This window comes from Rhipicephalus microplus, chromosome 6 (assembly GCF_043290135.1).
Source record: "Rhipicephalus microplus isolate Deutch F79 chromosome 6, USDA_Rmic, whole genome shotgun sequence".
NCBI classification, from domain to species: domain Eukaryota; kingdom Metazoa; phylum Arthropoda; class Arachnida; order Ixodida; family Ixodidae; genus Rhipicephalus; species Rhipicephalus microplus.
Genome location: NC_134705.1, coordinates 204269019 through 204281272, shown reverse-complemented (window position 1 = coordinate 204281272; position 12254 = coordinate 204269019). Strand labels below are relative to the sequence as shown.

The 12254-nt window shown below is 48.6% G+C and overlaps 1 protein-coding gene across 3 annotated transcripts in view; it reads right to left on the bottom strand.

Annotated features, from left to right (window-relative positions):
• Reph (Regulator of eph expression) overlaps positions 1–12254 on the bottom strand; it is a 194153-nt gene that overhangs the window by 65483 nt on the left and 116416 nt on the right. For all 3 annotated transcript variants that reach the window (XM_037418334.2, XM_037418335.2, XM_075867628.1), the window contains one exon: positions 10102–10742. In XM_037418334.2, the coding sequence (XP_037274231.2) occupies positions 10102–10742 (641 nt within the window). The remainder of the gene's footprint in view (positions 1–10101; positions 10743–12254) is intronic.

The following is a 12254-nucleotide window of genomic DNA, read 5'->3' as shown; positions in this document are numbered from 1 at the left end:
GCCTCATAAATGAGGCTCTATTAACAGTAAGAGCCCGACGCCGTACTTGCACGACGATCGGCAGCGGACGCCTTGCGAATAGCAGGCTCATCTAAGGCTAGTACAAAAGAGACTTTGCAGAGTAATATAATCCCCCGTACCCCACAGCTCCGACCTCACACCAAACGTTCATCGTAATTTTCGCAGACAAAAGCGAACAAATTGCTGAAAACGCGACCAACAATCCAACCACACGTGCACGACAAGTGAAGGACAGTCGTTTCGAACTAAAGCAACCGACAGGAGGGATTCGTCGAAGGTTTGTCCACGATATTATTCATTTCCATGGTTTCTGCTTGCACACACACAGTTAGATCCAGCGTGAAAAGTAGCCCTTGACGATAACAATACTTTGTTGGGGAGTATAGCATCCCACAACCCCAATATGATTATAAGAAACGCTATAGTGGAGCGCTCGGCAAATTTCTGCCGCCTGGTGTTAATTAACGTTGACCGAAAACTAAGCAGACGGTCCTCTACCATTTCGCCTCCATCGAAAACGCAGCTGTGGGAATTGGATCCCGCGCCCTTCGGGTCGGCAGCCACAACCGCTAGACAACCGTCCCTTGTAAGTGACCTTTCCCAGTGACTCGCCCCCGCTTTCGGGAACGGCCCGTTTTACCGCAGAGTTGATTACGCATGGAGACGCGCCAGTGTGCGGTCCATCTGCTCTGAGCGACCTTCCGGAGAAAGAGGCCATCTGGCTGCCACCTGCAAGGCGACACATTCCGCAGGGGCGTCAGGGACAAACACGGCACCGCAGTTCCGAGATGGTCCCTTGGTTTATGGGACATAAAGTGGAACAATTACCAAGTGAAAGCGAACGAAGAATGATGCCGGAAAAATTAAAGGGGACGTTATTACTATTAATTGTGATGCAAATGAGAAGAAAGTAAACTTTCCGCTGGCCGGAGCAAAAGCTGCGACCTTCGAATAGCTACGGCGGCGGTGATCCCCACGTCCACTGTGTGAAACACATATATGTGCATTTGAAACTTGGAAGTGTCAGTAAGCACCGATAAAAGCCATAGCAGCGAGTGTGGCCTACTTCCTTTTTGTGGCCTACACAGCGTAGCCCGCGATCCTATATCGAGCTGTGAGCTGACCTATAATCCCTCGCGTACTGCGTGAAGGCGTCAAGCCTGCCAGAACGAGACCCTCGCTATGAATGAAGGAAGCGGAATCGAAGGGCCCCCTTTTCATCGTTATTCGGATTAGCGATGGGAACTAACAGTCTATCACTTCTCATAAGTCTCACTACGAAACGGTAGTGTCACGGATCCTCCACGATGACGTCGTCCAGAGGGCCGTACAATGATACCGCACGTTCATGTACGTAGATTTTGTCTGCCAAACATTGCCACTCCTCTCTCCTCCCGTTACCAAAAACCGTAAGCTATACGCTGAATAGCATGGCTCACGGTCATAACGCGACATCCTAAAACGTTATCTGAGCCCCGAGTGAAATTCCGTGTCACACACGAATCTGCACCAAGGCGCTTGCAGCACTTGACGGTAACCAACTGTTTTGTATAAACGACGCTGCTGCGGCATGCTGCCGGTAACAAGAACCTCGCGCAGATCGCAAAGGGCGTCACAATAAACAGAGTAGTAAACCAAAAATATTTTCGACGAAAAAAGCAGCGAACATGTCACGCATAACGACTTCCGCGTCGCTAGTGACCCAGCGGGAGCGGCGCGACGAAGCACTCGGCGAGCGAGTCGTCAGGGCCGAGCACTTGTTTCCTGCTCATGCAAACACATATCAATATAGGTATCCCGGGCAGAAATGTTATCTCAGTGCATAACGGGGGAGGCGACAGTCGCTGCAGTGACTTCTCGTGCTGAGCAGCACGAAGACCTAAGATGGTGCCTTGTAGTTAAACTTTTCTATCTCTTTCTATTATTCCCCCTTTCACCACCCTAAGTGTAAGGTAGCCAAGGTTGGTTAACCTTCCTCGCTCATGCTGAGCGCCAACTCGCGGATTCGAGACAGTCTCCTCCTTAGGTTGCGTAAAGGTAAATTGCGAGAAAGCTCCTTCACTTGGGTTTCCTTGAACAAGCCGACGTGGTAGACTGCCGCAGTAGTGATTTAGGTCGCGAGCTCTCGTCATCGATAATAGCACTCAATTAGGGCACAATGCGAGGAATATGTGGCTGTTTTTTCTCAGACGTGGATTGCGAATGTCATGTTGCGATGAAATGAAAAGCTACTTGGAAGCGGAGTTTCGATGCCTTTCATAATCAAGTTCGGCGACTTTAAGAAAAATGTTGGCCAATGTGTTTTCAAGGGCTTCTTCAACATCTTAAGTGGTTGTTGTTATACACCAACTAATTAACCTCCGATCTTTTCTGAATTGCTTCTAATACAAACCACTCCCCCTCACCACTAATACACCTTGCGGTTGTAAACTCTCACGATGTGGATAGCAGCAAGAGTACGCACCCGTCTGCACCCGCGTACGAGCTGTATTCGAGCAATCAGGGTGGTTGGCGCTCCAGCGCGCCTTCGTTGTCGATGCATGCAGTGACAGTCGGCTGCATCTTGCAACAGTCGCGTGCGTGATTAAAAAAAAAATGTCACACGTCACTTGTGACGATTGTAAATCAGTTCCCACCGGGATGTAAAGATGCAGAAAGTTGACACGCGCACATGAGGGGTGTCTGCGCGAATGTTTTGTGGTTGCCCAACTCGAAGGAGCCGACTAGTGTGTGAAGCTCAGCCACGTCCTGACTGCGTGCGTGCGTGCGCTACAAAACGTTACCTTAAAAAGTCAAATCCTTTCATCCTGAAGGTCAACATCGAATGCCAAATGCAGGACGAAAACATATCCCCCTATGGTCTACTCCCGTGCTGCACGAGGCTGTTGGATTTTATGCCTGCAGTTTTCTTTTTTTTTGTTGCTCTAGCTTACACTTGCTACCTTTGACTGTAATTCCTATCTCTGAGTATCAGCCGTAATAAACTAAAAACGTGCAATGATGCGGGTTTGTTGTTACATATCCGAACGCAACACTATGACATGACACGAAAGAAAAGCGACAAGTCGGAGTGCTCAGCATCAGGTTTTTAAATGCGACTGCATTTTTTTTAGTCAGGGAATGTAAGGCGTCTGCCGGTGTCCGCACGTCGGCAGGTGTTATCTTTCCACTTTTACTCCCTTTCTCATAGCAACAGCTGCGGCTGTGCGCGCTTATCTTTGCCCCTAGCAAATGGGGCTGGTGGTGCTGGCAAAGTAGCGGAGAGTAAGTGGAGAGGAGAACGCTCTGGCGTATGAGGGGGACTTGAATCGCGGAAGCTCTGAAGCCCCTATACTGCGTAAAAGTACCGCCATCTGCTTTCCCCTCGCCACCTTCTCTCCAGCGCGTTTTTTTTTTTGCTTGCGACAGTGGCGCCCCTATAACCCGCCACGAGCTTGAAGTTTGCTTTCGAGCCGGTGGCGCGCCACCACTGCTGCATTAGTTACAGCCACTCCTCGTAAGGTATGTGCCGTGCCTCGCATGCGGCTTTATGTAAAGATTCTTCTGCGTTGATTTTCTGAACAAGACTGGGTGCGCTCATCATCAACATTAACGCAGAAGAGCTGCTGCAAGTCATGCACAAGTTGTAGCAAATTACACGCCATTTAAACTTATTTTCGTAGCGTAGTGTTCCCTTGTGTATCTGGCGCTGATATACAAACTGGTTTTTTTTTTGAACAGTTGAAATTGAATTCAGTAAACTCGACACGCTAATTGTGTAATTGTGTAACCGCCAAAAATATTTAAATCGGAGCTGCGGTGTCTTAAGCCACGCCATTTGGGAAGGAATAGTTCCCGTGTGTACAAACTATCTCGATATTTTATAACTGCAGCAATGTCAACAATCTTCATGAAAGTGCTCGCTCAGAACTTCGTGGCGTTTCACTTCCTCTGCCTGTCTAATGACTTGTGCACGCAGTACGCCGTTGTGAGATGATTGTCCTCTGCAGTACAGTTTGCAACCATTGTCTGGAGGTTTTACATGTCTTCATGGGCGTTGCAGATAATGTAGGTAATAGAGGTCGTTCTTGCACATGGAAACTATTTGAAATTGCTGGACGGCCAAGATGCTGTGAAGTAGAGGTCGAAAACGCAGTAGCGCCATCACTGTCGAAATTACCACTCGCCCATTTCTAGTGATGTATTCTCTGAACTCAACGCACAGTATCACCCGAAACCAGTGAAAAAGCTGTGCACATCGTCATATGTATTACAACAAAGCTTTTTTTTTTTGCAAGTGCCAGTGGTTCATTTCATAAGGAGCACACGCGACGTGCACGTTGTGGCAGACACGGGCTGCACTTGAGAACAGCCGCGATAATCATGAAATTGAAACATTAACTGCTTTTGAGAGAAATACTCTCACGTGAAAAACAGGTACACAGGAAACAGCTAAATGCATATTTCTGCTATTTCAAGACAACACACCCTATCATGCATCACTGAGGTTCCCATCCATGAATGCTATGGTGGTTTTCGTTCGTTAAATGCAGGTTATTAAATCTGTTTTCTGTCAGTAATAATAAGCAAAAGAAAGAACTACCCGGATAACGGATAAAACTAAGAACATCCGCCTACTCATTGTACAGAAGTGTCGCATTTCAAACGCACATCTTCAGTGACGGCAGCTTGAGTAAAAACCCCGCTCAATGAGTATATCTTATTGTAACGCGTTTTTATTTCCCCAATTTTATGAAATGGGAGATATGTTGCAAAAATACAAAGAAGGGACATTTACAGATATTTACAGAAACGAGTGAGACACACGTGTGCACTTCGCACGTCCTGCACTTTGCATGCGGCGAACAAGCAACACAGTGACGCTTTGGCGCATCCAACATGGCGCCGAGCGGCAAAGTGACAAGAAGCTCCGGCGGGGGGAGGAGGAAGCGGCGCATATCAAAAGAACGCTGTACTTTTCCGAGGCTCTAGGGAGCCTTCACGTGCGCGTCGGCTCCGTCGGCGCGCCCATGATGCCTTCCTAGCTCCTGCTTTTGTGAAGAGAGTGTAGGAGAGGGTAGGTGCAGTGCTTCGCCGCTCCTTATCTCGCCATTCACTCTTTGCGCCCACCCCCCTCTCACGCCCGCTCACTCGAACGTATGTATAAATGGAGTGAAGCACGCGCCTCTCCCTCATACTAATCGCTGGCTTAATAATGTGTAAATAAATGCTTATGGCACAAATTCCTCGTCTCGTCATTCATTTACGAATTTAATACTACGCCGTGCACTCTCGGCGCAAGAACTGCCTTAGCATTTTCCCACGATTCCCTTGAAGGAGGTCCGTTTTTTTGTTTGCTGTAGCACAATGGAAGCCCTCGAAATATACTGCATAAACGCACAAGCCACTGTGCAACAATTAAAGCACAAGGACAAAAGAAAACATTGGCACCAAGAAACCACAACAAAGAAACACGAAGTACCAACTGAATTCCATTTAAGAAACAACAATATTTATAATCATCAGCATGACTACGCCCACTGCAGGTCAAAGGCCTGTGCGGCTACCCTGCACAATTATTAATCTCACCTGCCCACCTCATTTCCTGTCTGGCTCTCACGCGTTTCTCCTCTCCTCGAGTCCGGTCAGTTACCTTTAATGACCAGCGGTTATCTTGCCTACGCACCCAGTCCATTTCTTCCTCTTGATTTCAACTGCGATATCTTTAATATCCGTTTGTTCCCTGGTCCACTGCTCACTGCGTTGAAGCCACTTTAGGTTGAACCCGCTTGGTAAGAATGAGCAGCGGCATTAATGTTACAGCGACTCACCCACGTCGTCAAGCTGTTCCTGCTTGACCATAGAGATCGATTCTGTTCCTTAGTGTCCCGTAGTTCCCGTAGTAAGCATACACCACTGCTACGAGAGGTCGAGTCATCCAAGAGGGACGGTGTAGCAGAAACATTTCGCTAATCAGCGAGGCTCGACAGGATAACGAACGGCTCACTATTACTACGCCAAAAAAAAAAAGAAAATGATAGAAGCGGAAGAAACAACAAGAAAGAAAAGTACATGAAGGCTTGGACACGAGATAAACGATCGTCCTTGGCACGGAAAAAAGCGGCTACAAAAGTGAAAGTAGAGACAACCTCCGCATCGATGTCGTCGACAACGAGGAGGAGGAAAGGGCCATCAGCGCGATAAGCGCCAGTCGCCCCGAGAAATATAGAAAAAGTTCAGCATTTCGAACTAAAAGCTGGCAAGGCGGACGCACCAAAGTCATCGATGCTTTCTGAAAGAAAAAAAAAATTAGAAGAGTGTGGCCGGAAAAAGCTAATGGCTGCTGCGAGAAGATCCGACACCGACTCACGAACGTTATCGTGCGGCGGCGACAATGACTACAGCGGTGGTAGTATTGTGGGGGAAGAGAAAAACGAAGCAAGAAAACGCCGTCACAGGGCGCAAACTTCGCCCTATAGGGAAAATAAAAACGATTAGAACGAGAGACGTCACAAACAGCGAACATATTCAATGTTTGGTAAAAAAAAAAAAGCCACCAGAAGGCTCGGCGCCAAATTAAGAAGCCTGCCGAGGGCAGAGGGAGAGATATCGAGAGGCTAAGAATTAACAGCTATGCAGAGGGTGCCGCATCACTTCGTGGGAGAGAAGAGATTCGCGAAAAGTAGAAAGCGGGAAACGCTGATGGAGAAAGAAAAATCTCAAGATGCGATCGCAATTAGCCGAAAAGACGGCAACGTGCGCTTGGACGGCAATCGCCAGGCCACGACGCAACGTCAGGACGGACTTCTCGAAGACGAAGAAGTTAACGAAATAATATTAGAAGAAATCTTCCAGAAGCCAGAAGTTCCGCGATTCTAAAAAAAAAATCACTCCAACTTGAAACAAAAAATATAGAATTCAAATCCCCATCGGGCATTCACAAGCATAGTATGCACGGCAAGCTCGTCGCACCCCCCCCCCCCTTCCACATCTCTATTATGCCAATGTATGGGGCTTACTGTGTCGGGGTTAGAGAACGAGGCAAGAAAGAATGTGGACTCATCAGAGCAGTCACCGCGCTTGCACTTGAGGTTACTACTGGGTATTACTTTACTGTCCGCTTCCTCTCCCGCAATGTCAGAAGAAATCAAATGTACGAAGTTAACGAAGGGTTAGAAAGAACTGGATTGAATGTATCCCGAACTCGCGGAGCGCAATTCGGAAAGAAGCACCAAAGAAAGTGGGTATGTAACATATACCGCCTTCTATAAAAACGACCTATACTTCCAAGAGGAAGCTGTGGGGCATCGTCACGAAACAATTATCAACGGGCCGAAGTTAATCGACACATGCGCAACTCTGACCGCTTCCGAGACCGCTCGTGTAAGAGGTATGTAACAATTACGGCGTCGATAGAATAACGCGAACTCACAGTGCACGCGTATTCCTATCCTGCATGAAGAACCACAGGAACTTCCGGACGCTGTCACGTGACCAGGCGCGGCGATAGCACAGGATCTGGGGAGGGCTGAAGCTTCCGTAGAATTTTCGTCTGCCACAGCTATGCCCCCCCCCCCCCCATGATTAAACCTAGCCACGAGAAATAATGCACGAGTTGCCCGCCTTCCTCCTGCCCTGGGGGAAGAAGAAATTGCCTAGCATGCGCAATACGATCTTATTAGGCTTCATTTTAAGCTAAGGCTTAGGCGGACGCTTGGTTTACAGCGAAAGCTGTTATGAGATGACAACTCAGGTCACGCGCGACGCTGTAGTTGTCCGCCGCCGCTGCCGGTGTCCGTAACCACTATTGCACGAAATAGGAAAGAAAAACCTAGTATTTAGGACACAATGAGACTCAAACACGGGTCCGCTGCGTGCCAGCACACTATTCAACCTCTCAGCCACGCCAGTGCTTGGGACTTCTTCCCAAACTTGCCTTAGGCAGGCTTGATGTTGGGAAAGCAATCGCGTTATACGAGTAATAAAGCATTTTAGAACAGAAAAAAAAAAAACAAAGAGGCGTCACGCAGTGCGAATAGCGTAACGAGTGGGTCGTCCAATGCTCCTACCCATTATAAACGCTTGTTCTTGCACTTATTGACTGTGGCGCATATCAATTTCGGGCATAATCCCTCATCGTCTTCAGCCAATGCATGAAAAACTGGCACAAAATTCCTAGCAAGTGTTTAGCGGATAACTCGTTCCTCAGAAGAATGACGAAGGATATAGCATAGCGCATGCCGGCCTACTACCCAGAAATTATTATTACTATTAATGCCGTAGTGTGTACCCAGCAAGTGTGTTTGCCGCAGTTACCACAAGAGTGTTTAGAAAAGGCCCTGAAAGGCCGCTCTTTTAGCTTGCGCTGTGACTGTGCTGCGCCTTCCGCGCAGGCCTGGCGTTTTTATTTCGGTCATGTATGATCCTCCAGCCTAGCCTGCCTGACGAGTTTAGTCCAACGTTCCGTCGTATTTTTTTTTTTTCGCTTTGTTCGAGCCATTAACACAAGACAATGTTTTGTTGACACAGGGAGAGACATAAGTACATTATTGCCACGGTGTTCTAGTCATGAGTGACTAACATATGTACAAAACTGCACCGTAACCTTTAGCCACATAGTTTCGTTTCTTTTTTTTTTCTGAAGATAGCTCAAAATTCTAACTCTGCATCTTGTAACAATATTAACGCCAACCAGGCCCAGGCGGACCATGCAGTTGGCCTGCCTAACAACGTATCATTCATGTGCAGGGTGGCGAATAAACCTATTAAGGCGCTTAGTAAAACACCCCGTCCCATGCAGGTAGGTCAGACGAGGCCTCTATTCAGAGAACCTCTCCAAAATTACGCAGTTCGTGGGAGCTGATGCGCGAGCCGGTACCAGACCCGTTAAATAGTATATATATATATATATATATATATATATATATATATATATATATATATATATATATATATATATATATATATATATATATATATATATATATATATATATATATATATATATATATATATATATAGCAGCCAGAGTCCTGATGCATATGAAAGGCGCTCTAACGCTTCGCAATATAGACGCTATGGTGCTATGCAGTAGAGGAGTTCACGCGATGGAGACTGAAGGTAGCGATATAGCGGGCCAAAAATAAAGAAAAAAGCCGTGCCACGTGACCACGCATTCAAGGAAAAAACGGCGGGGGGGGGGGGAATAAAAGAGGAGCCGTTACAATAGAGCGCGCAAGGCTTTAGCGTGCCCTTTGAAGGCGAGTGATATTATACTTCGGCGAGCACAAGGCACGCATAATGTGGCGAAGTAGGCGACGTTGGGCAAGCAACGTACCGAGAGCGAGGTCTTGTGTATACAGTGACCAGGCTGCGGGGGCAAGCATATTTATTCAAGGGATGCCGCGAGATGTTTGCACAGGCGCGAGATGGAAGAGATAAAATGCGACAGGATTTTTACAGATTTCGAGGACGAAATCTACGAAAAAGCGAGCGTAGCCTCGCCGCCTGACAGAACGACTAATCAATGCAGTCACGTGATGAAACGGCCACGTGATGAAACGGCCCGTCGTTGTCTTCACAACATGCATCGCCGACACCGCAAGTCGACGGCACTAGTGACGTCATAGGACAGCTACCTTCTAAACCACTCACGAGCTGCACCAACATCGCATGTCAGAACCCAGTCACAACGTTTAAGAAAGGAAACGGAACGAATGCAACACGCCCGTCGCTGTTAATATGACGTGGCGTAATAGTGCACCGGTTAGGTGCATTCGGGAACATTTTTTGGTAAGTACGCGCGTGTAGTATCAATGACGCCACTTCTGAGATTACGAATACCCCTTCTCTATACATCAACCCATGGATCTGGATCACCATCATTTTGCGTTGACAGCTAGTGATAAGCGAGAGCTATCAGTTAATCGTTTTGAATGTTACACTATAGTAGCCTTTCAGTAACTTTTCTCTAAATGCTCCGCGGCATTCTGTGCGGGGGCAGCCCCGACGCTGGAGGTTCGGCCAAATCCGACGCAGCGAAAAATCACAAATCAGTGTACCACCGCTTTCTACTCAATAATGACGTGCATAACTACTAACCTGCTGCATCTTCTCGAAGTCCAGACATGGCCGCTGGACGGGTCCGCCGTCGACGAGCGAGAAGACTCCGAACGCCGTGCCCCCTCCGCCCCGGTCCTGCCGGTGGCGCTTGCGCGGGCTTACGGCGCACACCTCGAAGGCAGGGATGTGTGCGGACAGCGTTAGCGTGGTGGGGCCCGACGACGAGGAGGTCGCTGAAGACGTCGAGCCGCCGACCGCACCCGGCGCCGCGTGGAATACCTTGGGCGGCGGGGAGCCGTTGTACGGCCGGTGCACGTGTAGCGGCGGCGAGGCACGGAATTCCACGGGCGTCGGGGGCACCACCGCAGTCGACGACGAAGACCGCTGGGACGACGATCGCGCGGAGGAAGCAGCCGACGCCGCCGAACCGTGCAAGCCGTTCATGACGCCGACGCCCACTGCCCCGCCGACGCGGCCGCTCCACGTCAGGTCACGAACTTCCTCGTCGTCTTCGTCATCATCTTCATCGTCGTCCTCGACGTCGTTGCGTCGGCCCACACCGTTCGCCGTGGCCCGTGAAGAGACGCCGTCCGCTAACGTGGCACCGGACGCCGCGTCGCACTCCTCATCGTCCGAGGACGTGTCGCCGCCACCGTCCGAGCGGCTGCGACGTAGCGACGCTGCGGAAGAGAAGGAAAACACGGCCCTGTCGGAAATGCGCCATTCGCAAGCCACCGCTCAGACACGGCCTACAGAAAATGCACGTGCGGCTTTTTAGTCCGGCCATGGCTCAACAAGGCAATACACAAACAATCACGTGTTATAAATTGACATCGAATAGATCGTCGCTCATGCAACTGTTCCTGTAACGACGTCACGTCAACAACACTTGTGATTTAAACAACGCGCACCGATTAGAATATTTCAACATCGTGTTGTGCGAGTGAATTTCATGTCTTCTGCTATTTCGTGAGACCGTTACAAGCGATGGGTAATTACAGGCAACATGTAGCGATAAGCGAGCACTACATTGAACAACGAGTGTAATACCAAGTGAAGCAGAGCACGCGCTCAAAGTTACCAGTCAGTCAGTTTGTACGCCGGGCTACACTGCAATTATATAGGCGATAGATGTGAAAGTGCGGGGCAAACACAGTGCTCGAATTCTATTTTGTGTACAGCGAAGTGTACACTCTAGCTTGTCTGCGTATGACGTTCTACACAATCTCGTTACAGGCGCCCGTCAGCTTTCTGGAATACGGAAGCACAGAAAAAACTCCAGCATCCGAGACGAATGCGCGAAATGCACACGAACCCGAATACGTGAGCCACTTGAACGCGCGTCTAAAGTTGCAGGTTGTGCACCTCGGTCGTATAAACGATATTAACTAACAGAAAACTGCCGAGCATGTTATAAGTAGTAATTGCAATACATAAATAAGTGCGATAATATGACATGCGAGGTTGTACGTCCCAAAACCGACCTATGAGAGGCACCATAGTGCAGGGCTCCAAAAATTTTGACCATCTGATGTTGTGCACTGACGTCGCACACGGGTCTCAACCATTTCGCCTCCATCGATGGAACCGCCGGGCCACTGATCCACCGAGGCGGACACGAAAGAGGACGAAAACATGACATGCCATGGGTCGGGCCGAACCTTCAAATTCGAAGGTCGCACGTAGGTCAGGCCTTCAAGAATATGGCGCCTCATCGAACACACAGCCACCGGTACGTGCATCTGTAAGCGTACGTCTAACTGCAAAAACGCTGAGGCGAAACGGTACAGCATTGACGACATTCCCGGCAGACAAAAATCTGTAGACAGTTAATAGTATACTGGGCTTATCGGGATAGCAGGCTTACCGCGATAACGGGATTCAAGTGCGCATGCGCAGATAAGTACGTTACCCGTGCCGCTTGCCATATATAGTAAACACGGCGGTATTTTCGGGCGCCCGCTTCAAAGTCATTCTAGTATCGTTCTTGAAAGATTCAATTTTATCGCACCAAGCGACTGTTAAAATGGCTTGGCTTGCCTTTAGTTAGCTTCGATGACCAAATATTACGGATAAGACAGCGTAATGTTTGAGATAGCTTCTCATTTCGAACGTCTCTAGGCCCAACTAGAAAATCGATGTAAACAAATCAGCAATAGAAATGTCTTGGCATTTGGTGCGGAGTTCATATT